We start from the raw sequence: 24,747 nt of genomic DNA, 5'->3' as shown, positions 1-24,747 counted from the left end.
TTTAAATAACACTGACTTTTAAATTAATGTCAACGTATTGTGTTGTAGGTACTTACACATGAAAGTATGTAAGTGCAGAGCAGAGAATTTCTATGCCACAATACTAATCCAAGGTTCTGTCTGTGACAGTAGCCTGCACTTGGCTTCTTTGTAGATTGACACAAGGAATGTCTAACTGCCATCGCCATTTATTGACTAGCCTACTGTAGAGAGTTACGTAGGCTAATAACAATGCAAATGTGAAGTTAGTGGATCGGAGGACTTTAGCCCTTTTCTGTCACAGTCCGATGTAGTACATGTGCTCAGAGTTTGTAGCATCTGTCTCATTGACAATGTGACTGAACGTACCCAGGTGTTTACCTTACTGATACAATAGAATATCAATGCCTATGTCTTAGCTTTAGGAAAATACTGAAGATTAAGCTTATCCAGTACTTTAACTACTGGATTGATATGAAGATATTGTAAAGCCACAGTTGAATTATGACTGTTTTTTTTTTTTCACTTTCACTTAGATTCTGTTGATGTTCAAAATATCTGTAGTCATTCTGCTCAATTTTACAGGGCTGACCAGTGAAATGATAGCAGCATTAACCTAGGTAAACAGTATGTATATTCAAATCATCTCCACTAACATGCTCCAGAAGCACTTGTTTTGTAGAAAATCTGTCAGAAGTAGAAAAGGTGCTTGAGTAAGTTAAAGCATCAAGTTTCTTTCTCAGCAGACCAGGATGGCAGGGCATGCCTCATAGCATGGGCACAAAGAGGAGTGGGGTAGTGTAGACAGCAAGAAACCACCAACCAACCAACAAACCAACAAACATGGCCAGTCATTGTTATGAACTTACCAGTTATAAAACATCTTTAAACAGAAAGGAGCCATTTCTGGGTGGCAGACTAGACTGCAGGGTTGTTAAATATTTCCAGAGTCCTTGACATAATCAAGGGCTTTGTTGTTCTCCTGTGTATGCCAAGACTTTACACAGCTGACAGAGGCACATTTGATGTTTTAGACACTTTGCAATAATTAAACAAAGACTTATCACTTACTAGCTTCCTTATGCCTAAAGAGAAAACAGTCCTGCTACGAACTGTGATTTTGATCAAACCATGAGCAAATGCTCAGGGAAGAAGCCAGGCCCTGCAGCACAACAAGGTGGTTTACCAAATGCTGAGGATCTGTAATATTCAGCTGAGTAAACAGGACAGTTGACTCCAGAGGGATTTGTTCCTGAACTCTGCTGTTCTGCTGGAATGCAATAGGGAATGAGTTTCTGAGTCATGGGGCTGAGTTTCTAGCCAGATAGCAAGAGCAGAAGCACCTCCACTGATACCTGTGCTGCAGTGCAACACGGCCTCATTGTTCTGCTGCTGCAGCACAGTATGAATAAGTTGCATTGGAAATGTTGATATGCAAGAGAACAGTCCTGAACCAAAAGTGTGTTCAATGATCTTTTCTGATTTAATGCAGAAGCAGGTTCCCTGTCTAAGGAATATCACCAATGGAGTTTCCTTTCCCCTTCAAGGACTGCGTCAGCAAAAGCTGGTGATATTAGGGAGAAATCCAGAGAGGCTGAGGAGCATTCTTCTGTGGCTATTGCTGAAACTCCTTCTCATACTCAGCTAATTTATGTAGACCAGAAACTGGAAAGTGCATCAAAAGAAGAAAGTGGACAGGAAAATGCAACTCTTCAGACACCAGAAGAAATCATCCCATCTTATACTCAATTTGTAATGGAGGAATCCATTTCAGAACTGAACCACCAGCCAGCTGCCGCGATTGAGAGTGATGTGGATTTCCATAAACAGCCTAAAGTGTTTGCACATGAGTTAGCAAATAATGAAGTTGCATGTGGTACTGTAGAGCCACTCTTTTCCCAACGTTCTTCTCCATTTACTGTCTTAGACTCCATGAGAGATGTAAGAGAACAGGATACTGAAGAAGCGAGCTTAAGATCAAGTTCTGAAAGTGATGGGGCCGACAGTAGGGCTGCCTGGTGTATTAGCCACAAAACATATGATGCTGGCAACAGAAATGAGTTTGAAAGATTCAAGAAATTCATTAAAGGAACACCTGGGGAGAGGTATTGGTGTCTCTGGATGGATATTGAGAGACTAAAGGTTCTTAAGGACGCTACAAGGCAACAAAGGTATTTTCCATTATTTAACATTTATTCCTATTATTTTTTATACTTGTAACACAGATCAATGGAGGTTTTGAGATTTCAGAATAAATAATGTTTGAGTGGAATGGACACAATTAATCATGAGTATCCTGACAGGTTATGTCAGAAATGAGTCTGGTGAAGCTCATAAAGCAAAACTTCCATGTGCTCAGAATCACCTTAGCATTGAGGCTTTGTTAGAAAGAAATTTAGAAAACAGAAAGCAACAGAGAGGCAAAAAGAATAAAAGAACTTAAAATCACAAGTGGGGCATTCTGTATGACAAACTGCTTTAGTGAAAGGCTCTACCAGATTCAGGTTGTCTATCCTAAGGCACTGTACATTTTTTCTTATACACAACCTGTCTTTAATTTGTGGAAGAATTGTTTTGGCTTCTGCCACTTGCAATTAGATACATTGCATGACAGCAGGTTAACCAGTAGAATGTACTGTACTTAGTTCTATACAACATACGATACATGCTTATGTGACTATTTTTGTTTGACTCAAGGCAACTTGATAGGATGAAAAAATTCTATCTGCTGAGCAGTGGAGACTATTTCCTCACTTCTGAAGTGTTACTCAGACTTGATCTACTACGTGGAGATCAGTGGAATATAAAGCATTTAAGGCGGATTCAGCCTGAAGTAGTGAAACCTCTTCTTCTTTACTGGTATGAAAAAACGAACATGAACTAAGATCCTACTTTTTAACAAATCTCCCTTTTCTTTGATAAGCCTCCTAGGTTTATTTCTTCTCACTTATCCCACTGCAATTATGGAAGTAATGTCACATAAATACTAGCAGATGTTGCCTCTCAGTTTTAAGTTGAGACTAAACTACACTGCAGTCTGTTGAGAAGACAGGTAGATCTGCCTTACTGAACCTTTGTTATTTTACTGCCAGAGCATCTGAGCTACCTTGTGTATAGCTACCTTGGATACCATTCTAATAAACTTTGGCTGCAGGGTAGAGAAATCCCTGCAGGCGTAGAAGGTTAATTCTGTCCTAACCTATTCTCCATACTGCCCTTCTCAAGTTTCTGAGGATGCTCTGTGTATACATCTACGTGGAATTTGACCTTGAGACTTTACTGTTCAATGTCTGTTATACAAAATGCCTTTACATATTGACAGCTTAAGCAAGGATACAAATTCTAGCCTGCTTCCAAAACATTAGCTAGATTTTTGAAGGTCTTCTCTACTCCCCAAGGGGTATCAACACATTGCAGGCAGAAACAAATACCTGCAGTTGTGTACTTTGCTGTGAAGCCTCATGAGAGCTGTGGTCTATGTCCTGTGACCTAAAATTCTTTCCTATTCTTTTCTGTAGGATGAATGTGGCATATCCCACTACAGACTTATACAAAGACAACTGTGTAATGAATGGTGCAGTATTTGGAGTCTAAGTTAATGTATGTGTAGATTGTTTGTAAGAGTGCAATGTCTAAACATATCTTTAACTGATTTTCAGTTCTAGGTGCTTATAGCACCATATCTTGATACAGTAAACACCATCATGAAAAAAAAAGAAAGAAAGAAAAAACGAAAAAAAAGGAAAAAAAAGCCAAATAGCCTAGTATTTCATGCTTTGGAAAAAATCTATTTATTAGTTTTTGTTTGTTTTTGTTTTTTCCTTTTCTTTTTCTTTAGGGGTCCCAGATTCTGTGTCACTCATTCAACAGCAATAGATACTGCCAGTGCAAAGCTGAAGTTCTGGCACACATGCCAGGAGAGACCAAGGGTAGACATTGATCCTTTCCCACAAATGGTATCATTGCTGCCATTGACATCTAAATCTTGCATGCCCAGGATGCTTCCTCAGGTAGGTAGTATCATGACATTGAGACCTTGTCCCATCAAAAAATAACAATAGAACTCCTTGAATTCAACATAACAAGGATATCATACTTGCTTGTTAGGAAGTCAAGATTTAGCAAGCTTGTCTCTTCCAGATGGTTATATAGCAAAATACAGTATCATTTTACTACATTTTATGCAACAGGTCACTGTAAATTGAGCCAAACTTTCTTCTCAGTTATATCCTGGCTATTTTGTAAGTCTTTCGAATACACATTTTATTTTCATTCTTTTTAATTAATTTTAATTTAATTAATAGAATTAAAATACTAAAATTCTAGCAGCATAGATCCTGACCCTCAACCAGCCTTATCTTAATCAAGAGTAATTCTTACAAATTCACTGCAGTTACCCTCAATCTACTTTCATGTTTGTAAAAAGGGCAGAATTTTGCCCAGTTTCTATCACCACAGTCTTTCAATAATCTAGCTACACAGGACTTTTCTTTTCTACAGAGGGTCATGAACCACAGGACAATGACCTGTCTTTTTCACAGCATGTAGCTTGCAGATGGCCAGTTCAGTTTTGACTCTGCTCTTCCCTGAAAGCCTCAGTTTGAGAGGTGATTGCAGTGAAAGCAGCAGGTTTTCAGCAATGTTGTGATAAGACTCTGGACAGAAGGTAGTTGGAGAATGTGACTCTAGAGTGTGCTTTCAGTATCAAGAACTGGGCGGTCTATGCCACAGATCTATTCACACATACCTCTGTTACTTTCAAGTGGATAGTTTTAGACTACAATTTTAATGCATGTTTTCAAAAAGCTAGTTCATAGGGATAATGGAGGAGAAACAGCGGGACAGATTTCCTTTTCAGAAGCAGCTGAGTTCAGGATGAGATTCCCACTGAGCACAGCAGGAATGGGCCAGAAGCAACTGCTTCTTACAGAGACCAGCTCTGGCTTCACAAGGTGTGCTAATGACCCAGGACTAGCTGTAGGTCATGGAGACAGGATCCTAACTCTGCAGGTTTTCCAGCCCCTGTTGAGTTCAATGCTTGAAGAAAACTATGACCTGGCACACATGACTCTTACAGAATCAGCTGACTTCTTGCTGCTGTTTTTGCTGTGAGAAATCTGGATTTCTGAATCTTCTATATCCACTGTGCTTGCCAGAGCTTAGAAAAAGCAGTAACTCAGGCTGAATTTCTGAGAGCACTCTGAGTACAACTGGCATCTCCAAAAAGTCATAACATGATTTTGTTCAGAATAAGTTAGTGAAGGTGTAGCAGAATGCACCCTTTCTCTCTTAGTCTGAGTGCCTATATCTGTCTTACAGCCCTGATTTACAGATAGCTACTCAAGGTGTCCTTGAGATTCTCAAGATTCACAAAGCATGCTTTTCACCTGACATCCTCTGTAATTTTATGCAGAGTGTGTGTAACATATTTCTACCTGTTAAAAATGTAATTTCTAAGCTACTGTAGTTATTAAAGTATCCTGAAAAATCTAGAAAGATACACAGAGAAGTTTTTTTGCAATTTCCAGTTTTACATATTGTGATTAATAAGGAACAATGGTCCTGAAAAGCTTTTAATGCTTTTGAGTAGTTAATGAGAACATGTTAAGAAAATGGAAAGGTGGAAAAATAACCTAATTGCCCTATTTTTCTGCTGTGTCTTCTAGAGAAGTAGAACCAGCACACCAACAACATTTTTGAAACTAGCCACACCAAATTTCTCTTTGAAGAGTTCATCAAGGTTATCACCTATTTTGTCATCACATCAGAGCCCCCAAAGGGATGACTTTTCTAGCAGTAGAAAGTGGTAAGCACAAAAGGACTTCAAAAACTACTTCAAAAAGTACACAAAAGTACATCTTTCTCCACACCAATATACCTCAAACATTTATGAAAGGCTTTTAGATCCTACTCTTTTCATGAATACTTACCTTTAATACAGTATTCTGCTTAGTGAAGCACATTTATGCTATAGATTGCTTGCATGGAGAACTTCTTCCTGGTTGATTAGTTATTCATTTGTTTGTGCCACAACACAAAAGGGGTTATTTCTCCAAATACAAGTTTTTTACTCTTTCATGTAACCATTAATATTCTCTACATACATTTACATTCTTTAAACCCACCTCAAGCATTTGGCCTCAAAGATATTTCGTGTCAGTTATTTCCACAGGGTCACATGTATTTCTTTACATTTTTTACATTCGCTATAAGTTTGAACTACATTTACTTTTTCTCTACTGCTTGCTATGTTGTTTTACCAGTCTGATGTCCTTTCTTAGTTGTTTATTTCATTGACAGTCTTAGTTTTTTTCTTAAATAAGTATTAATTTTTTTTTTGTGTGTGGATTCAGGCCAAAGCCAGTGAGCAGGGACATGATACCTTGCATAACTTTGGATGACTCTACAGAAATGCAATACCAGGCTCGTAGAAAGTATACCTATGCTGAGTTGCTCCCAGTAAGTAGTACCTGAAAACTTTAGTTGTCTTGAATCATGGGTTAAAATATTTTATTCTGTAGTATTAAAGGGGAAGTAGGCAATGATGGGGGAAATGGATTTGATTATGTGAATGTCAATGCCTTATGCAGAGGTATAATTAGAATGTCAGCATTTTGTGTGTGGTATCTGTCACCTATTTGATAGGAAATCATGGCACATACAGAGGTTTATTTTCACTAGAAAGTGTTGATCTTCTCCATGGTGACCATGTGTTCAGTAGGCTATTATGGAAAACTCAGTGGATAAATGCTTCAGTGGAATCATTACCTAGGAAAGTGTATCAGACTTAAAGTGTAACTGAGAACTGAATCTGGCATAGGAAGTCATTAAAATAGTAAAATTCATAAGGGGAAAATATTTCAGTTGTAAAAGTCATCTTTATTGCTTGCGTTCTTTGTTCTTTTGTTTGTTGAATTAGTGCCTCCTAAGCAAGCCCTCAGTCCAGCAAGCCTCAGGAGGGACAGGCTGCCCAGAAGAGCCTTCTCTTAATAACTACTAAAATGCTGACAAATCAAGCAATTTGAGATGTCCAGATTTAGCAATTTAAAACATATCTAAAACTTTAATGTTTGTGGAATGTTCACAAAGCAGCTTGCTGTTTCACGGAGGTACCGATACCCATGGCCTCACTACTAAAAAAAGTATGTTATGAAATCTGGGCCTGTTTACATATGCATGGAATTAGTTGATCAGTTGAGCACATGATTATTTGCTTTTCACACCAAAATCATGCTTTGTTTATTACTTCACTGCATTCTTTTTATTTCTCTGTTAATTTTGACAGAAGAAAAGCTTTATCTTTGCAATTAGGGACATTTACATTCAGAAACTTACATTCAGGAAATGTTTACATCATGAACTATTAGTTTTTATGCACCTTCATCATGCAGGGTTTCTCTCTGGCTGAGGGAAGGAAAATTCTGTTTACACTTGTAAGGCTAGACTGGAACCTACAGTCAGGACCCCACAATTTGCTATCACAAATACAATGTAAAGGGGAATGCAGGGATCCACAATTTAACTTCATACTGGGGAGTGGGATCTTCCTACTCTGCTTCAGAAGCCTTGCTTCCTCCTGCCCTTTTCCATCCCTGTTACTGCTTGGAAAGAAGCTGGCTGCCAGCCACAAGACTCATTTACTTTCACCTTTTCTATCAGAGGTGGCAGGCCAGCCAAAGTTTCTCTTTTGTGATCATCAGAAGCTAATGTACTAGTTTGTAACCTCCTCTGGCTTCTCTGTGAGCATTGGCAAAATGGATGTATTCCTCCTCAAATGCCCTGGGAGCTAGCTGCTGTAAAGGGTATGATTTTCCTCCCTTAAAATATTCATGATTTTGTTGCTGATGTTGGTGGCATACCTCCAAGAGACATATTTTATTCCATGGAAATTAACCACTATGAGGTTTGACCAAAAATATCACTTGGTAACTTCTGTTAGTACAAAACACAGTAGCCTGAGCTGAGACAGCTTTTGACAGCTAAGTGATATAGTTTAGTATCACTAGAATTCCCTGGATTCAGTGCTAAAGAGTCAATGACAGAATTAAGGCCAAGTTTCTTTTCCTATTTCGAGGAACCACCTATGGAATGCTACAGTCATTTTGCTACTCTGCACACCTTAAGTCATCAAATTTACTCCATAGGACATGAATATTTAGTAGGAAAATTGTAAAGAGAGCTATGATCAGTTGCGTATGTAATAGAAAATGGAGTCTGGTTTCTTGGGATGAACGTACTAATTGAACACACTGCATGGCCCTCCATTGCAAAGTACTGACATTTAAAAATAATGAAAGTCTGTTATTCCTTGTTGTATAACTATATATATATATATTTTTGTCCAGGGGAAAAGTGCTGCTGGCAGTGCTGTCTTAGGGAAATCAATAATGGAAAGCATGCTGCAGTCTCTTTATTTGGAAAGCAGAGCAGGCTACTACTTCACACACTTCTGTGAGAAGTCAGGGAATAAGGTATGAGCATTTTCCTACCCTGTGATAATTTAGTCCATAACTGACTGAATGCCAAGTTATAGAGGGCAGCCAGACTGAAAAAAAAAAAAAAGAAAAATTGGAGAAAGAAAGATTGATGACTGGATGAATTATTACTTGTGAGACTACAATCCCTCAACAACAATAAACTGTTCATATGTATATTCAAACTAATGACAGGTCTTAACCAAGCTGTCAGATCCTAACTGTCTCAAACCTATTGGAAATCTGAATGTACCATCAGGAATAAAAAAAAAAGACTAATCATTTTTAAAAACTAGCCTTTAACTTGGCAGAAAAAATGAGATCTTAACCCACAAAAACATTTTTTATAAAGATGGAAAATCCGCTATGCTATTACTCATGATAATCTGTCTCATTCTTGCTTGTTGGGTTAGCGATGTCCAAACTCTCCAATGTTTTAAAAACGTTCTTCTACTTCCATGAAGCTTCTTGGATTTCTGAGAAACATAACACTGTTTCTTCCCTGCAGTCAGTAAAGTCATCATTCTTTGCTGGGTGTAAATTGAAGATTGGTTGGAACAATTTATTGATCTGAGTCAGTGTTTAGTGGCTTTTGAGGAACATTGAGTCTTTAGGGGAGACTTGAATACGATCAAGATGGACATCTGTTTCACTGCTAGCACAACCCAGAATCGAGCAGCAGTAGCTAGAAATGCCTTTGGCTACTAGAAGGAAAAAGTCAACATTTTCAAAGCTAAATACCTTCAACTAAAAATGTTAAATGTGTATAGGTAGAATCTAAGTAAAAGTAACTCATTTTTCACGGGAGATAGGCACCAACCCATATATCCTCTAGTATATGCAGGTGCCAAACTCCTTTGAAAATTATTTCCTTAAGGTCTTGTCTAAAACTGTGGAACCTATTTCATTTATATGCCAGGTTTGGTGGGCTAAAGTTTGTGGAAAAAAGTTTCCTTCCCCTATCTTTTTGAAACACATCCATTATTGTCCAGTGATGGCGGTTTCGGGGTATTTTTCAGATCCAAACACCATAATTAAAACAGAGGATTTGGGGAAAGATTTAGACTCCTTTTTCTAAAAGATAATTTGGCGTTTGTTTGAATTTATGAACTGGTTCCAAGACTCTATGCCTCAGAAATTCATGTAACAAAAATGCAATGATAGTCACAGTAACATATATCAAGCACACAATATTTAATTGTTTTGGTTATTGCTGCAAAATGCTATTTCACCGTGGCACAAATTCTGCATGTCCATTATCAGCGTTTCTTCTTAAGTGCTGGCTTTATGCCACTGAAATGTGGTTACTCTTCAAATGTTAACTACAATGTTAACAATTTTAATGGCCAATTATGCATAAAGGATACAATAAAAGATATAGTATCACAGTGACGATGCCATTAAATATGTTGTCCTTCTGCCAGTATGCAACAGAAGATTAAATCCATCTTAAATTGAGCTTGATTTATGATGACCCCAAGGAGCTAAATAATTACTTGCATTGGAAACTCAACCTTCTATAAATGACTGATATTTGGGTAGTAATAACTTAAAGTTTTTTTCATCTCTAGTTGTGGAAGAACAGTGCGTACTTTTGGGCTGACCTACAGGCTTATCATCAGCTTTTCTACCAAGAAACTCTTCATCCCTTTAAAATATGCAAGCAAGCTCAAGTAAGTTGTAAATAATGTATTTTTTCTTCACAAATACATTTGTTCATTCCCTTCACAAATGCTTTTGTTCAGTGTAAAGACTGAAAAGAAGATAGAAAAGTTTCCAAATCTTGACAACTCACACCAAAGTATATCTGGTTTGTGGACAATAAAAGAAGCTCTTTGGCTTGCTTCCACAGAATTTCTTGATTTAAATGTTAAACATGCATAGTTTCATTTCTAAGCTCTGTTGTCTGTTCCCAGTTTTATCTATTATACTCACTTTACCTAATCTCCCCTTTGCTACTCTACGTCGTATTTGGAAACCTCCTGTTTAGTATTAACATCTGTGATAACATTTTTTTATAAATCATCTAATTGTGTTTTACCTTTCTTTCCATCTCCTGTGTGGGTTAAAATTGCAGGTCTCATAGTCCAGGCCTCAGATAATGACCTTAAGTCATGAAAATGGATCTTTCAGTTGTCAGTCCTGATTTTCCTTTTCTGGTTGTCAGGGCATTGTTATACTCTTTACATAAGCATCTCCTCCACCCCCAGATTTGATCTTTAGACCCTTATTTACTGTCAAGCAGAATGGATGTTTCCTATAAACAAGTATTCTTAACAGAATATGCACTTTAAGTCAGGGAATAAAACAAAACTAAGCTGGTTCACCCCAGGCAATGGGTACTGATAGCTCTTACTGACTGCAAAATAGTCTGATACTGTCAGGGAAGGAGGCTACAGCAGTGTGATATTGTGAGAAGGATTCCAAACAACTTTTAACATCATTTTGTGAAACTTCAGTCTGTTTTCCCTCTGTAAACCTTGTGTAGGAGTATATTCTATCTGCATATTTGAATATACGCTGTAATAGAGCAAAACTACTTCAGAGGTTGTTGGAACAAATATCTCTAGGGAGCATTGGAGAATAATCTCATTGTATAGCTTACGCTATTGAGCATCTTGAATTTGTCTTCTAACTTGGGAGTTTTACTGGGGCAAATTACACAATGTTGCATATTTGTACAGATTTTTCACTAGAATCAGTGTTAATTGTTTGGAAACTCTAAGCAGAGGCTGAAACTTGGACTCCCTCTCCCTGTTGCATACTGGCTAACCCGAAGTACTCCCTTGTTTATTTTTTTTTCCCCCTCTAGCTCTACTGATGGCATTCCTAAGGCTGATCATCTCCCATATCTTTATGGGTTTGTGGCTAGGGACTTAGTTCACAACAGGCGTGTAAGCTATCTGCCTGTCCTGGAGTCCTTCTCCAGAACTCTCACCTATCAAAGAAGCTGCACAAGCATGTTGGACAGCGTGGATGTTTTGTCCCTATCCTTTTAACTGTGTAGCTGAGTCTCTGAAGTTGCGGTATACTTAACTAGATAATCTTTTGGGAAACTTGATAGGGATTGTTACTCTGGGGAATGTCAAGATGTGGGAGATTCACAAGCAGATTGGATAAATCCCTTTTTCCATTAGGCAAAGATATACTGACCCAAATTTGCTGTGTCATTTGTGGGCACAGTTAGCTTGTTTAATCAGAGAGTTAGGAGTATAGCAGTGGCACTCTGTGTAAAGTCAAAAATATGAGAAATTTCTTCTTCTTTAAAAAAAATATTTAATTATTTAACCTACTGTATCTAGCCTGTGTCTTGATCTTCTTGTATATTTTTTGTAGGCCAATTTTAGGTTATGGTCTATGATGGTCTTAGGTTAAGATGATTCAGTTTTTAATTCAGCTTAATTTCACACCAGTCTCCTCTCTTTTTGGTATGGTTGCATGGTTGATAATTAAGGTTCAGGTCTTTTTTATTTTTCTTATCTTATTTCCAGTGCCGGCCTGGTGGTGACAGCAGAACATCGCACAATCTGTGTTACTAGGCAATTGCAAAGAGCTACATACACATAGCCATTAAAGTAAATACATCAAAACGAAATATGCGAAACTGTTCCATTAGCATAACTAACAGCTGAAATGTAACATAACAAATCAACACATGTGCTGCAACATTTGGTATCATTCTCAAGCTTGCCTTTTAAGGCTTCACAAAAATTATTCTTGTTTTCATTGGAACACTGTTAAGAGTCAAGCTGCATCCAATCTACAGGGTCTTTATGGAAAAGATGCTCTCCCAGATTCTGTGCTCACCTTTGGCACAATAAGATAGTCATACCAAATACTCCTAAGAGAATGTGGATCAGATTCTAACAACACATCATCCTATGTATTTTACTATTTATTACAGAAAGAGACATCCAGAGTATTCTGTATGTGTTCTGCCTGCTTCCTGTTAGGAACAAGAGCAAACCTGGATTGCTGTGTCTGCTACTCATTGTTTCATTTGTTAGGTATTTTTATCTAGTTTTATGATAGAGAAGCACATTCATTCAGGGGGGTGTATATTCATTCATTCAGGGAAAACAAAACAAAACAAAACAAAACACCAACATAGAATGAGGATGAAATCTGATACATAAGAAAAATGATGGGTACTGGTAATCATCCAGGAACGTATGTGGTTATTCACTATAACCATGCACGCAGGAGTGTAAAATAAATTGGGAAAGAAAAACAATAAAGAAACAGATGTATCCTTTGAAAAAAATTGTTACTTAGAGTTGGAAAGTTTAATATAGTTATAGGAAGTACAATATTTTACACTAGAATCGGCTTAGATAGAGGAAGTTTTCATTACTGTGAAGTTCTAGGGTCAGATGCAAGATTTATGTTAATGGAAAGTGATGATGGGGGTTAAGGCAGTGCAGCCTTTCCATTTAAGGCTAGACAGTGCATTGTATTCTTCCCATCATGTAATTCTGTCAAGCAGCTGCATAAGCCCCTCATTTAGATCAGCGCAATATCCACACCAAAGAGCAGCAATATGAAGCACTTGGGCTTAAATTTTCGGTGTGTTTCTTGCTTCACTCTAGTCATTCTGAGATTACTTACCAAAGCTGCCTCATCTGAGGTGAATTCACAAAAAAAAAAACAAGGCCTGAACAATCCCTGATTTGAAAATTAATAAATGAGGCCAAAATCTTAATCTGAATTTCCTGAACATTTCATATTTTCAGATTTGTGCCATCATAATTAATGTCAATATGCAAACTCTGATCAAAATTCCAGATCAGGTTTTTGGGCTGGATCCATCACTTCTTCTAATGCACTTATAGGAAAATGTATAGCTGGCAGGTAGGAAAGTTCTCTGTGTTTTACAAAAGAAACAAAACAGCGAGTAAATGAAGCATGATGTGCACTTGATATAACATGCCTAATATTTTTGTATGAGTTTTATAAACTTCAAATTCATATAATGTCATTTTTTTTTCTGTTGATCCTTTAGGACATTGGCCAATACCACAGTTTCACTGTTCCACTGAGAAAACCGCAAAATTTCCATGACATAGGAATCTAAAAAGGCTATGACTATTCCATTTAAAAGGACAAAAACCTTTTTTTTTTTCTTTATGTCGTGTTAATTTCATTGCCCAGTGTTGAAGGCTGTGTACACAGAATTTTTTTTTCTCTTTTCTGACATGTCTAGAACTCCTAGCAGTTGGTCTTCCTGCAGTCCTTGCACTGAAATCAGCACAGACCTACAGATGTGCCTGAACCCTCAGCAAGGGGCAGAGGAATGAAAGCTCCTTCTTTCTCTTGCCATTTGCAAGTGCATGCAGTCAATTTGTGGCTTTGTGATGTTATGTTTTTACTTGCTGGGTCAAATCCCATAGCAATGGATTCTTACAAAGATTAAAGCAAGAAGATGGCATCTCACCAAATTGTCAGACAGTGTGAATCTGCATCCTTCAAAGGTGAAGAGGCTGTACTGATTACAGCACTGAGGGTCTGGTTCTTCAAGTTCAGAAACGTGCACACCTATTGCTGGCTTAACCACCTCTAAATTTCTGCTTCACATGTATTACCAGCCCTAACAATTTTTTATAGGAAAAAAAAAAAAAAGAAGTCTTTCTTTATTATACACTAATTTTGCAGATGAAATTAAACATGGTTAGAGTTCTGCAGGTAGAGTAGTCTGCAAAGGCAGTCCCTAATACAGCAAAACATTACAACAGTGTTTATGTGAGCAGATTGCCAGTAGGTTTTGGTCTATTTAAAATTTTAGAAATCTGGGCAATTTCTGACCCTGTAGGTAGATTTTTTTTGTCATCTCGAAAGAATAATGGTAAAAATATTTAAGTTAACATTTCATGCAAAATCATGAGGGAATAAAGAACAGCACCCAGTCAGTTTTTTTGTTGTTGTTTTTATTTTTATTTTTTCTTAAAACTTTACTAGAAATGACCAGCCATTTAAGGAATGAGGCTAAATGTCTGTGAAAATATTGAGGACCTATTTTGGCCCCTTTCACCTATTTGCAGGTTCCTTGTGTGGTTTTATGAGTCATGACAGGTAGACCAATGTAGCCCTAATGATGAATAAAATGGTTAACCTCTCTTTAAAAAATCTATTTCTAAAGATATCACATCTTTTTATCATTGGGCTGTTCCTTTCTAATTTGTCTATTTTACATGTTATATGGTTTGGATCAGACTAGAACATGATATAACTGAAACTTTAGTAGTTTTCGGGTTCTTCAAAGTAACGTCTAAGACTTGAAGTCACTGTGAATCTAATTAATGCTGTCCCTGTTAAATTTCAATTTATTTGGGGATTTGCTGAGAAGGGTATAAGTTAGGATAAACGTGGTCTTGTTCTTTAGCTAGGGCTCTACTTGTGAATGTACTAGTTCCTTGGCCATGCCCTTACACCCGTGGCCCTATACTGCACTGATAAGGTGGTCCATAATAGCTACAAACAAGGTGGCCTAAAAAGGTGGTGATAAGGTGGTCCAAAATAGCTACAGTCTTTGTTTTCAGTGATTCCATCTACATAGAAAGGGGGCGAAATCCTGCAGAAACAGTAAATACACTAATCACAAGCTCTAACTGGAGGATGTCAGCTATCATAGCTCTGTATTCCTCAATGACCTGATATCATGAGAGTCTAGAGGGTATGTTTCAAATTGTTAAGGTCCAAAAGAATAGAGATGTAGTCTGGTACTATTACTGTTTGAAAGAAAGAGTCCAATAAGTCAGAATTTGATCTAAGTCAAACAGAAATATAATTATTTAATGTACTCAAACATTCTCTCAGTGCTAGAAATCTAATCACAATAGTGTTCTATTATAGCTTGAAAACAGAGTAGATGTACTATTTTCCTCTTTCTACTGCTTTGCTCACCTGCTAGTTACAGCTGGATTTTAGCAGCATAAAGAAAAATGAGATTTATCAGAAACCTGCATTCTTCATTGTCAAAACTGTGTGAAAATAAATACCAAAGATGGACTCTTCAGTGCCGTCCTACAGAGAAGTTCTGATTTTTTCTACTAATCTGAACCCCAACCATATGTTTAAAAATAGTTGGACTTTGACAATGTGAATAAGAGAAAGCATTTATATGAATTTTATTATGGCAGTATCTCTTTTCACTTCATTTCTTAGCTGCAGTCAGCATTGTGATGTATCAGAGAGATATTCGTGAATACATGCTTTCAAGATATTCCTGGAAGAAAGTGCTTTTCTCCGACTCTTCAGTATTGTCTTTCATAGCAATTTGTGAAACATTTAAAATGAAAGAAGAATTTGATCTAGGTGTCTGTTTGAAAAAAGAAGCCTTTGGGGGGAAAAAAAAAAAAGATTCTATGATTCAAGAATGTGCTGCTAGTGAAAAGAAAACATTCTCCAGGCTCTGCTTTTCTCTATTTTTACATGTTGAATGGCAAATTCTGTGTGTTTCATTAAAAAAAAAAAAAAAAAAAAGCGTATTATAAACCTTGCTTTGGTAAGAATTTCTTCTGTTTTATTGCAGTTCCTTTATGCAACTTACATTGCCCCGTCGGCCAGTATGGACATTGGACTTCATCAGAGCAAGAAAAACATGATTTATCAGAAAATTGACCCAGCTTTTGAGGATCTTTTTGACTTGGCAGAAGAATATATCCTCATTCTTCTGCTAGAACCATGGATGAAAATGGTGGAAGCAGACAGGTACACTTATGGAAAGGTAATTGACTTGGATGACACTGTGAAAAATTTCTATGTCGTTGAAGAAAATCACAAGAACCTTCATATACAGCCTTTTCCCACTCCCGCACTTAATTCTGCTTCATTTATAGTCAGGAAGGGTGCAGTATTATGAGATATTTCAATCACCCACTCACTTCTACAAAGATGCAGGGAGTAGGCTGAGCTTCCTGTGAAGAGCAGACTTCCCCTTCTAAAGGGTGCTGCAGGCTTAATAGACCCCACGCTCAGTGAAATGGGAAGGAATGCCTTTTGCTACAAGCAAAATTTCTCTTTGTGCTCAAGAAAGTGTCATGCTTCTTTAATCTTGTTGCTGATCAAAAGTAATTTTGTAGTACAGTGTATTTTTTTTTACTACTTTCCTGCATGTATGTATGGACAAGTAGCAGAACGTATATCTAAATTCAAATTTGAGAATGGTCTTCTCGGCCTATTAGGAAGTCCTAGAAGGCCATTTCTAGGTGGTGAGTAGTACTACATGTTTAAGAATGGAGTATAAGGACAGAGAAAAAATGTACAGCAGCATTACCAGCTTCAGCACTTTGCAATTGAGGAGGTTCATAAAACAGATGTCTTGTTCACATTTTTGTGTTTAATAGTCTTTGATGACCCTTTTCCCCATGACTTTATGTAAACATGTCTTGGGTCATTGTATATCTTCAGCCTCACTGTAGCAGTTAGCATCCATGGTTATGAAAATGAACCCAAATACTTATTTTGTTATGTCGTCAAAGAAAATCACAAGAACCTTCATATGCATATAAAATACAAATACTTATTTTGGTTCATTTTCAAACCCCTCCCTGGTAATTTCACCTGATGCCCTAGTTCTGTAGGCATGAGGAACAGTGAACAATTGTTATCTTGTCATATTCTCACTGTTAATGCTTTTACATGTCTCTGTCATAACCCACTTCAATTACATCTCTTTGAAACTCAAGAATCTGTGACTATTTAACTTCCCCTTTTACAGCAGTCAGTTCATACCTTTCTTAAATTTGTCAATCCCATCTGTATTTGCTATTTTATATTCTTTTCAAGAAAGATGCAAGCAATACTTAAGATTTGGATGCACTAAGGATTATCTAGTGGCAGAATGGTGTTTTCTGTTTTGTTCTTCTTTTCCTTTCCTAATTGTTCCTATTATTCTAACTGCCTTTGGATTTCTGGTGAACTTTGAGTGGATGTGCAAAATGTAAGCTAATAGCCATCTGCAATGATTCCAAGATCTCTTTATTAAGTAACAGGAGCTAATATAAAGCCCTAATTTGGAGCTCATCTGAATGACTTAACGTTTATTGTTGTTGAATTCAGCTGTCCTTGTATCACACAGGCATTAAAGTATCCTGAAATCCTGCAGCTCTTCACAGTCAATTTATTTTTTTGCTCTGTGGAATCATTTTGCAAACTTTGTTGTCTCCTCACTCACCTCCTTTTCCAGAAAATTTCTGAATACGTTTGAAAAAACAACCTCAGCACAGATCCCTAGGAGACTCCAATAGGAACCACACCCCACTATGAAAACTATATTTCTTTATTTTTGATTTTCTACCTTTTAAATAATTCACAAGGGGACCTTTATCTCATCCTGTGATAACTTAATTTCCTTAAGAAACTTTGAAAGTTTGAACATTGTTGAAACTTTCTAAAATGAAATATGGGAATCCAAACACATCTGCAAAATAATCTATTTAATTTTCAACCTTTTCTGTGTTATTTTTTCCAAGTTATTCATCTAAAATTGTTTGTGACCTGCAGAATAACGTAATTGATTTGTGCTTTCATTAATCTGAAATTTAATTTACTTTCTATCAGACTACTTTTAAAATAAACTGTGTATCATTTATAAATGTATATTTTACATGTGTATGATTATTACTAGTTGTCTAGTATCTAGTGCTAATGCTGCACTGAAACAAATGATCGGCTAAGCAGAGTATTAGGATACACCATTTGCGTATAAAAAGGACTCTGCTTTTGAGGACTCTGAATACAGCATTTTCACTGCTTCTAGTGATAGCAGAAGTAAAAATCAAAACCAAACCCTTACTTTATGTTAATTAAATGCATGTGTCAGGTAATACTTCCTTGAATTAACTGAGGAGTAATCTATTCCCCTTTCAGTTTAGATGATGCTTTGCTTTGCAAGTGTTCAGTTACAGGCAGACTTCTAAATAAGTGCCCTAATAATGAAAGCATCCTAATCAAAGATTGAAAAAAAAATAGAACTAAATCCTTTTGAATGCACAATATATGTGTTTGTGAAGAGTTATTATAAACAGACATAAACCAACCTGTTCTAGGAGGCACTAGAGTCTCTTTGTACTGGGCGCAGGCTGTTGCATTAGGCACACTCCTTCTGAGCACAAAGAAAAGGTCTGCTTTGTATTTTCTTCAGTCCCTGGCTCTACTCTCCCCCCTTTGTTCTCCCATACATCAGGATGTATTTGGCCCATAATGAAACAAGATATTTTATCAAGAATTAGGTGAGTTCAAAATTGTTTATTTGGGACATAGTCAGTATGTATCTACATTTTTATCTTTAAACAAAACATGAAAACAGGAGAGTTCCTTTTTATTGTTGACTCTCATCCTGCCTCTGTCTGTTCTCTGTTTGAAGTTTGTGAAAAATGTTCTGAATTATTTTCCTATTTGCTTTTAAACTACATTTTCCTTTAAAGAAAAGAATACCCCAAAGCACTTTACAACAGTGGAGCAGAGTTACATTGAGCCTAAAGGCATTCAGATAAAATGGTGATTAGTGTGGTATTCATGTTTACATAAAAGTGTAATGAATATCAATCTAAAAACTCTTTTCTTTCTCTTGCATGTAAATTCTTGTGTAATTAGACCACAGCTTTCTAATCTTTGTAATAGGAGTCCTAATTAATTTAATTAATTGACTCAGTTTTGCTAAATGTCCTAAACCTACATTTGAATGGTTTAGTCAGCCGAGAGGGACACCAAACTATTCTTTACTCAGTTACGGGTTGTTTGCACATAACATGGAGAATTACTCTAATGATACATGTAATGCTTCTAGTTAAGTTAAAAAAATACTAACAATTAATGAGTTCCAATCATGTACAATTTACTGTTTTAAGGCATTAACTGTTATGAGACTGAAGAAAGGGACAGGACTGAGAGTCTGAAAGCTTTCGGCTTAATTGTTTAGATATTATAGTAAGATGTCATCCTTGTCTCGAATTTCCTTTTCTGGAAACGTGTCACTTTATCTTTTCATTATTTCCCACTGAGAGCGATAGTTTTAAGACCTGGCTTTCTGCTTCTCAGTGACACTTTGAAATACAATTTGCTGGTAGAGGCTATCAGGTAAGTCTGGCGTGCTTTACACAATAGAATTCAACAATTTTTTAAATACGGTGTTCTTCCCTTAAAGAGGTTATTTAGTGGTGTTTTGTAGAAATCTACATGTGAACCTACATAGACCTGAAAATTTTGTTCCACCAGAGCTTTTAATTGAATTGTTTGTCACAAGGATGTGACTTCTAGTGTCTCCTAAACATCTGTCTCATTATTGGCAAAAGTATTCTTTTCTATCCACTGTCACTGGCAAGTTGCCTGTCCAGTTCTCCATCTTTCTATAATGTGTACTGTAGGGATGACATAAGATATTATTTTTATTAGGTGGAGTTGGTGGAAGAAACTCGACAGCTGGACTCCGTGTACTTTAGAAAGCTCCAGGCTTTGCATCAAGAGAGTGTTTCCAAGAAGGATGAGGTAAGACAAGTACCTACTAACAAAAACAAACTCTTTTTCTATCAGAGAGGGTTAACGCTTTGAGTATCAGCAACGAAAGACTGACTAAATGCCAGTTTGGAGAAGCAAGTAATCTGATTTCTACCATCCAGTTTTTGTGTAATGATTGATAGCCATTGTGTTAATTACAAATTCAGTTTTCTGTCAGTTACATCAATATTACACCATTGTATGATTGGACCTAACACGACAGTTTCCACTAGTTGAACACGTACCCCAATTTCAAGTAAATTACAGGTATGTATTGGTTTATTTGATTAGAGAACCTGCACACGATATGTTTAAAGCAAACATAAAAATAAGGCTGTATAAAAGTTAGGGCCTTAACTCAATCTGTTTTCTTAGTGATCATAAAGCTGTTCTATGGAGACCGAAATTGTTTAATGCAGGATTATTAGACTGAGCAAATATAGAGACAACCAAAGTAGTTATGCAAGTGAAATCATTTCTTCCCTCAGAGTACTGTTGCTGACACTGGTCTCCCATCCTGCCCTGACGTTCTCAAAGAAGCTCAGAACTTGTGTCAAGTTCCCAAAGAATCGGCAGGTTCTAATCTGTATGACCTGATCCACGACAAACAGAAGTTAGAACAGTTCTGGGTTTTTCTGAATGAGCACTCTGCCAGGTATGTTTCTTGTTTATTATTAATTTATCCATTTTAAAGTTCAGAAGAAATCTTTGCTGAGAATCTTGGCTATGTAAATGTTCATGGATTTTAATCTTTTTTTTTTTAAAGTGTTTGCATATTTATGAAGTAGACATGCATATTGTCCAGACAGCTGAATTGTCTTAACTTTTTTTGAGGGTAAAAATTCTTCTTCATAACATGTTTGTAGTCCAGTTTTACTTTCAGTTTATGCTTTTATTAGTGGTAAATTCCTGAATGAAGCAATTAGACAATAACGAGTAAAAAATATCTTTTTTAGTACAGTTTCAATTGAGTACATTTTAAGAATTAAGGCAGGATGTTACAAAAATGTACAAATAGAACACAGCCATGTTATGCTTATCGTGTGAAGGCAACCGTAGTTTTGTTTGCACTGAGCTGAACAGAATTAACTACCAGCCCCTAACAGATACAGTTTATGCAAGGTTCTTGAAAAACAACCCACTTATTTAAAAATGAAGATTTAAACAGAAGTTCTAGCAGAAGTAAATGTGAGTTTGCCACTGTTTTTTTTTTTTTTCTTTTTTCTTTTTTTCCAAGCCTCTCACTTATCTCTATTCTGTTTTAGGAAAAGGCAATTGTAATTTTTAAATAAGTGCTAGTAAATCCCTTAATTGTCACTTCCTTGAACCTGGGTTCCCATGAGCTGATGCTTATAGATAAACACTGCTATGGTTTTAAATTGGATGTTGGTCACCTTCTTCTAAAGTGCCCAGAGATGGTCATCTAGCACAGGATTCCTCTGGCCAAGACCAAATGTCACTGCTTCTGCTTATCATCATAGGTTCCCTTTGTAGTCAGAGAGATAAATACTTCTGGACACAATTCTTGTAATTCTGAAGGGAACATCTAGAAACAGTTGGATGAATCACTTCTAAATATGGCTGTTTTTCTTCACTGACTACAAAAAGACTGTGGGTAACAAGCTTAGACTGAAAATTTCATGGCGTAGGTGTTCATGTTCAAGCAAGCACTGTGCCACATTTCTTCTTAGTTATCTGGATCAGTGGTCTCCAGACTTTTTTGATTGTGCACACCTGTCAGTAAAAGTGTTTTGAGCGTGCATACCCAATATATACATATGCATTTTATTAATAAATTATAAGCATGTACTACTGAAGTTCTAATATTTTTTTCCTCCCTCCCAGTGGATTGTTTCATGAACCCTTGCATGCTCACACTCCACTTTGGAGACCACCAGTCTAGACTTCCTCTCTAACTGGGGTGATGGTAGCAATCACCAGTGAACTGGCTAGAATGGGGGCTCAGATAGGTATGCTAAATCACCTCGGTGAGTTCCTGTCTCTCTGTTAATCACAGGCAAGTCCTGTGTTAAGTAATAGAGCCAGCCAGAGAAATGTTTAATCTATGAACAATTTGCCTTTTAAAAAAATTCCTTATGAAGAAAAACATTTGAAAAAGTCTCAGAAAACTGTTTTAGAGATAGGTCCAGACCTAGTAACCCAAGTCTGTTGTGGCCCAATTGTAAGTGATTCAAGTTTCATGAAGTCAGGTTGCTAAGCACCTGCACACAAATTCTGGTAAGAAACAAAATCAATTTCCATTAATTAATAGTCTGTTAAATATACAGGATACAATCACACAGTTGCAGGACAATTTGTGTTACTTAGGTTTAATGGTTTATTTATAACTAACTTGTTAGTTTTGCCAGAGCAACTGACCCTGCACATGCTCCTGATCTGTTGGAAGTAAAAAGTAGAGCATGCTTGGATAAGCCATCGCCGTAGACAGTTTAAGCTAATACACTTTAAGATGATATATTTTGCTTTTTAAGTAAGATGGACATATTTGGTCAGTTGGCATGAGCAGATGACAAGGAATAACTCCATAAACCACAGCAACTTGGATTGCTTTACTGTGGGTGAACTTATTTCCCTTTTGACAAACTAGCAAATGAAAGAATTTCAGTCTCAATAGAACTTAGGCCTGTATGGGTCTCAAAAGGCTTTTGAAAGGGAGACATCTGTTCTTAAAGCAGTTGGATGCTTTTGAAAGTTTTACTCAAAGATTAATGCTTCAAAAAAGCCAGTTATTAAACAAATGGAAAAGTGAAACAGATTTGTCTGAATTTAATGCTTCATATTTCCTGCTGCAAATACAATGAATGTCCTCATTAAAGTGCTCACAAAAGTCCAGATAGTAAGATACTATCAGAAAACAGTTACGTGAATTATTACTGAAACCGTGGGTATGTCAACTACTAGGTCCTCTGGTTTAAAGAATAAAACCAATATATGTTCCATTTAAACAAACTCAAATAGATAGTATACACTCAAATGATTATGAACAATATATAGGCTACGTATTGCATATAGATACAATTAGTCATTTATTATAAATAATGAAATAAGTAATGGACTCAATAATTTATGAAAAGGCAGCCCATGAAAAGCCATAGAAATCAGATTTGCCATAAATTCTTTTGCTGCTTGACTTGTGGACTAACGCAAAAGCTCTAGCACCTCACATGGGGTAGGAAGGGGGTTGATTCCCAGGGCTGCTGTTCCCAGCTGTCAACCTGTCATCCCTGTTCCTCTGTCAGAAGGCAGGACCAGAAGGCAGAACAGCAATGTTGACTTATTTCCCAGTGGCTCACAGCCTGTGGTATCAATTCAAATTCTCATAGTATCAATTCAAACTCTCATCTGTTTCTTTTTGCATTCACTCTGTGAGCTCTGCTCTGTGTCTCTAGTTTGCAGTCCCTGCTAGATTTAGCAGCAGCAACCTGAGGAGGTTGCTCCATTCAGGGTCCTCCATAAGCAACCCTGAATGAGCTCCCCACGATGCTTTTTGATCTGTCTGTTCAGCATATGCCGCAGTCTCACCAGACAGTACAAGCAAAGAAGAACAGACATAAAATTTCAGTCCAATCTGACCTGGTATTTAGGACTTAACACTTTGGTGGTTTGTGGTTAAACTAATAACTCTCTAGAATGTTATGAAATTAACTCAATATTGAAAAAAACATTCTGTTTAAATTTGTCTGTAGGATGGATCTCATGTGCTGGCTAGATATTGAACAGTTCAGAAGGATGCTCCACAAGGATAAAGAAGGAAGAGAGGAAAAATCCAAGGACATTAAAAACAAGTACCTGAACAAAAAATACTTTTTTGGACCCAACAGTCCAGCTACCAGAGAGCAACAAGAACAGGTACCAGTTAAAAAAGCATTCATTAAGAAACTAGTTGCTGTGACTGAGATGAGTCTGTCATCAGCTTTACTCTTACTTTTCCCCAAGCCATCTCTGCAACTGTAATCTACTTTTTTTTTGGCCAGTATTTTTGGAACAGAACCAGTCTGGTTCTGCTTTGGTTGTGGGGGTCTCTTACTTCCTGTTCAGGCTCACCCTTCCGGGTCCTCACAGAACATTTCTCTTAAATCCTGATCTGAGGCCACAGCCAGGGCACGCACAGCACAGCTCAGAAAAAGTGTAAAAATGTTTTTCAGGCAGAGTGGCTTGTTTCAGCTTTCTATTTTTGGTATGTCCGTAAAGTCACAGACGGCAAGTCTGAGCTGTGGTACTCAAATATATCTTGATACTTATGAAATTTACTTGGTCAAGTTGGGGTATTATTTGCCAGAGTCTGTATTCTATTATAGGTAAAGACAAATGTAATCTGTTCCCTTTTATGAAAAGTACATGTGAGCCTTGGGTAAGCATGCATTAAATACTTTGCTTACAGTTAAGCTCTTGCTTTGCTAAATCAAGGATGTAGAGAGATAAAGGACTTCTGGTATACACAAAAGTTTATGTCGTGTTATTGTGTTTGGATTGCTTAGCTAATGCATTCAGGTGGAGGATGGGGACAAATCCTTCATGATCAGCTTCCTCCAGCGGTTTTGCTAGAAATTCAGCAGTGCATCCAGAAGAGATTAGAAGAACAATGGCTGCCATTGTTCCAGGCAGATGAACAACGTGGGGCGGAGGGACAAGCAAAGGTAATTTTTTAACAACAGCAACACATATGGGCATTGTTTTTTGTTTGGTTCATAATTTGCCATTGGGATAAAAAGGTTCAGGGGAAAAACAGCGTATAACTCACATTCAGTTTACATTGAAAAAGACACTCTGGCACATACAG

General features: G+C 37.0%; 1 protein-coding gene across 12 annotated transcripts in view; it reads left to right on the top strand.

The window, feature by feature from the left end:
- RGS22 (regulator of G protein signaling 22) overlaps positions 1 to 24,747 on the top strand; it is a 74,456-nt gene that overhangs the window by 23,030 nt on the left and 26,679 nt on the right. For all 12 annotated transcript variants that reach the window (XR_013947703.1, XR_013947704.1, XR_013947705.1 and 9 more), the window contains exons 8-19: positions 1,472 to 2,150; positions 2,677 to 2,838; positions 3,818 to 3,989; positions 5,646 to 5,785; positions 6,333 to 6,438; positions 8,325 to 8,450; positions 10,025 to 10,126; positions 15,982 to 16,176; positions 19,845 to 19,937; positions 20,435 to 20,601; positions 23,654 to 23,816; positions 24,446 to 24,604. Coding sequence is in view for 7 of the 12 variants with exons in the window: in XM_080583166.1 (XP_080439292.1) it covers positions 1,472 to 2,150; positions 2,677 to 2,838; positions 3,818 to 3,989; positions 5,646 to 5,785; positions 6,333 to 6,438; positions 8,325 to 8,450; positions 10,025 to 10,126; positions 15,982 to 16,176; positions 19,845 to 19,937; positions 20,435 to 20,601; positions 23,654 to 23,816; positions 24,446 to 24,604 (2,264 nt within the window). In the remaining 5 variants the exon portion in view is untranslated. The remainder of the gene's footprint in view (positions 1 to 1,471; positions 2,151 to 2,676; positions 2,839 to 3,817; positions 3,990 to 5,645; positions 5,786 to 6,332; positions 6,439 to 8,324; positions 8,451 to 10,024; positions 10,127 to 15,981; positions 16,177 to 19,844; positions 19,938 to 20,434; positions 20,602 to 23,653; positions 23,817 to 24,445; positions 24,605 to 24,747) is intronic.

This window comes from Anser brachyrhynchus, assembly GCF_964034855.1.
Source record: "Anser brachyrhynchus genome assembly, chromosome: 2".
NCBI lineage: Eukaryota > Metazoa > Chordata > Aves > Anseriformes > Anatidae > Anser > Anser brachyrhynchus.
This window is presented reverse-complemented; position numbering and strand designations above follow the sequence as displayed.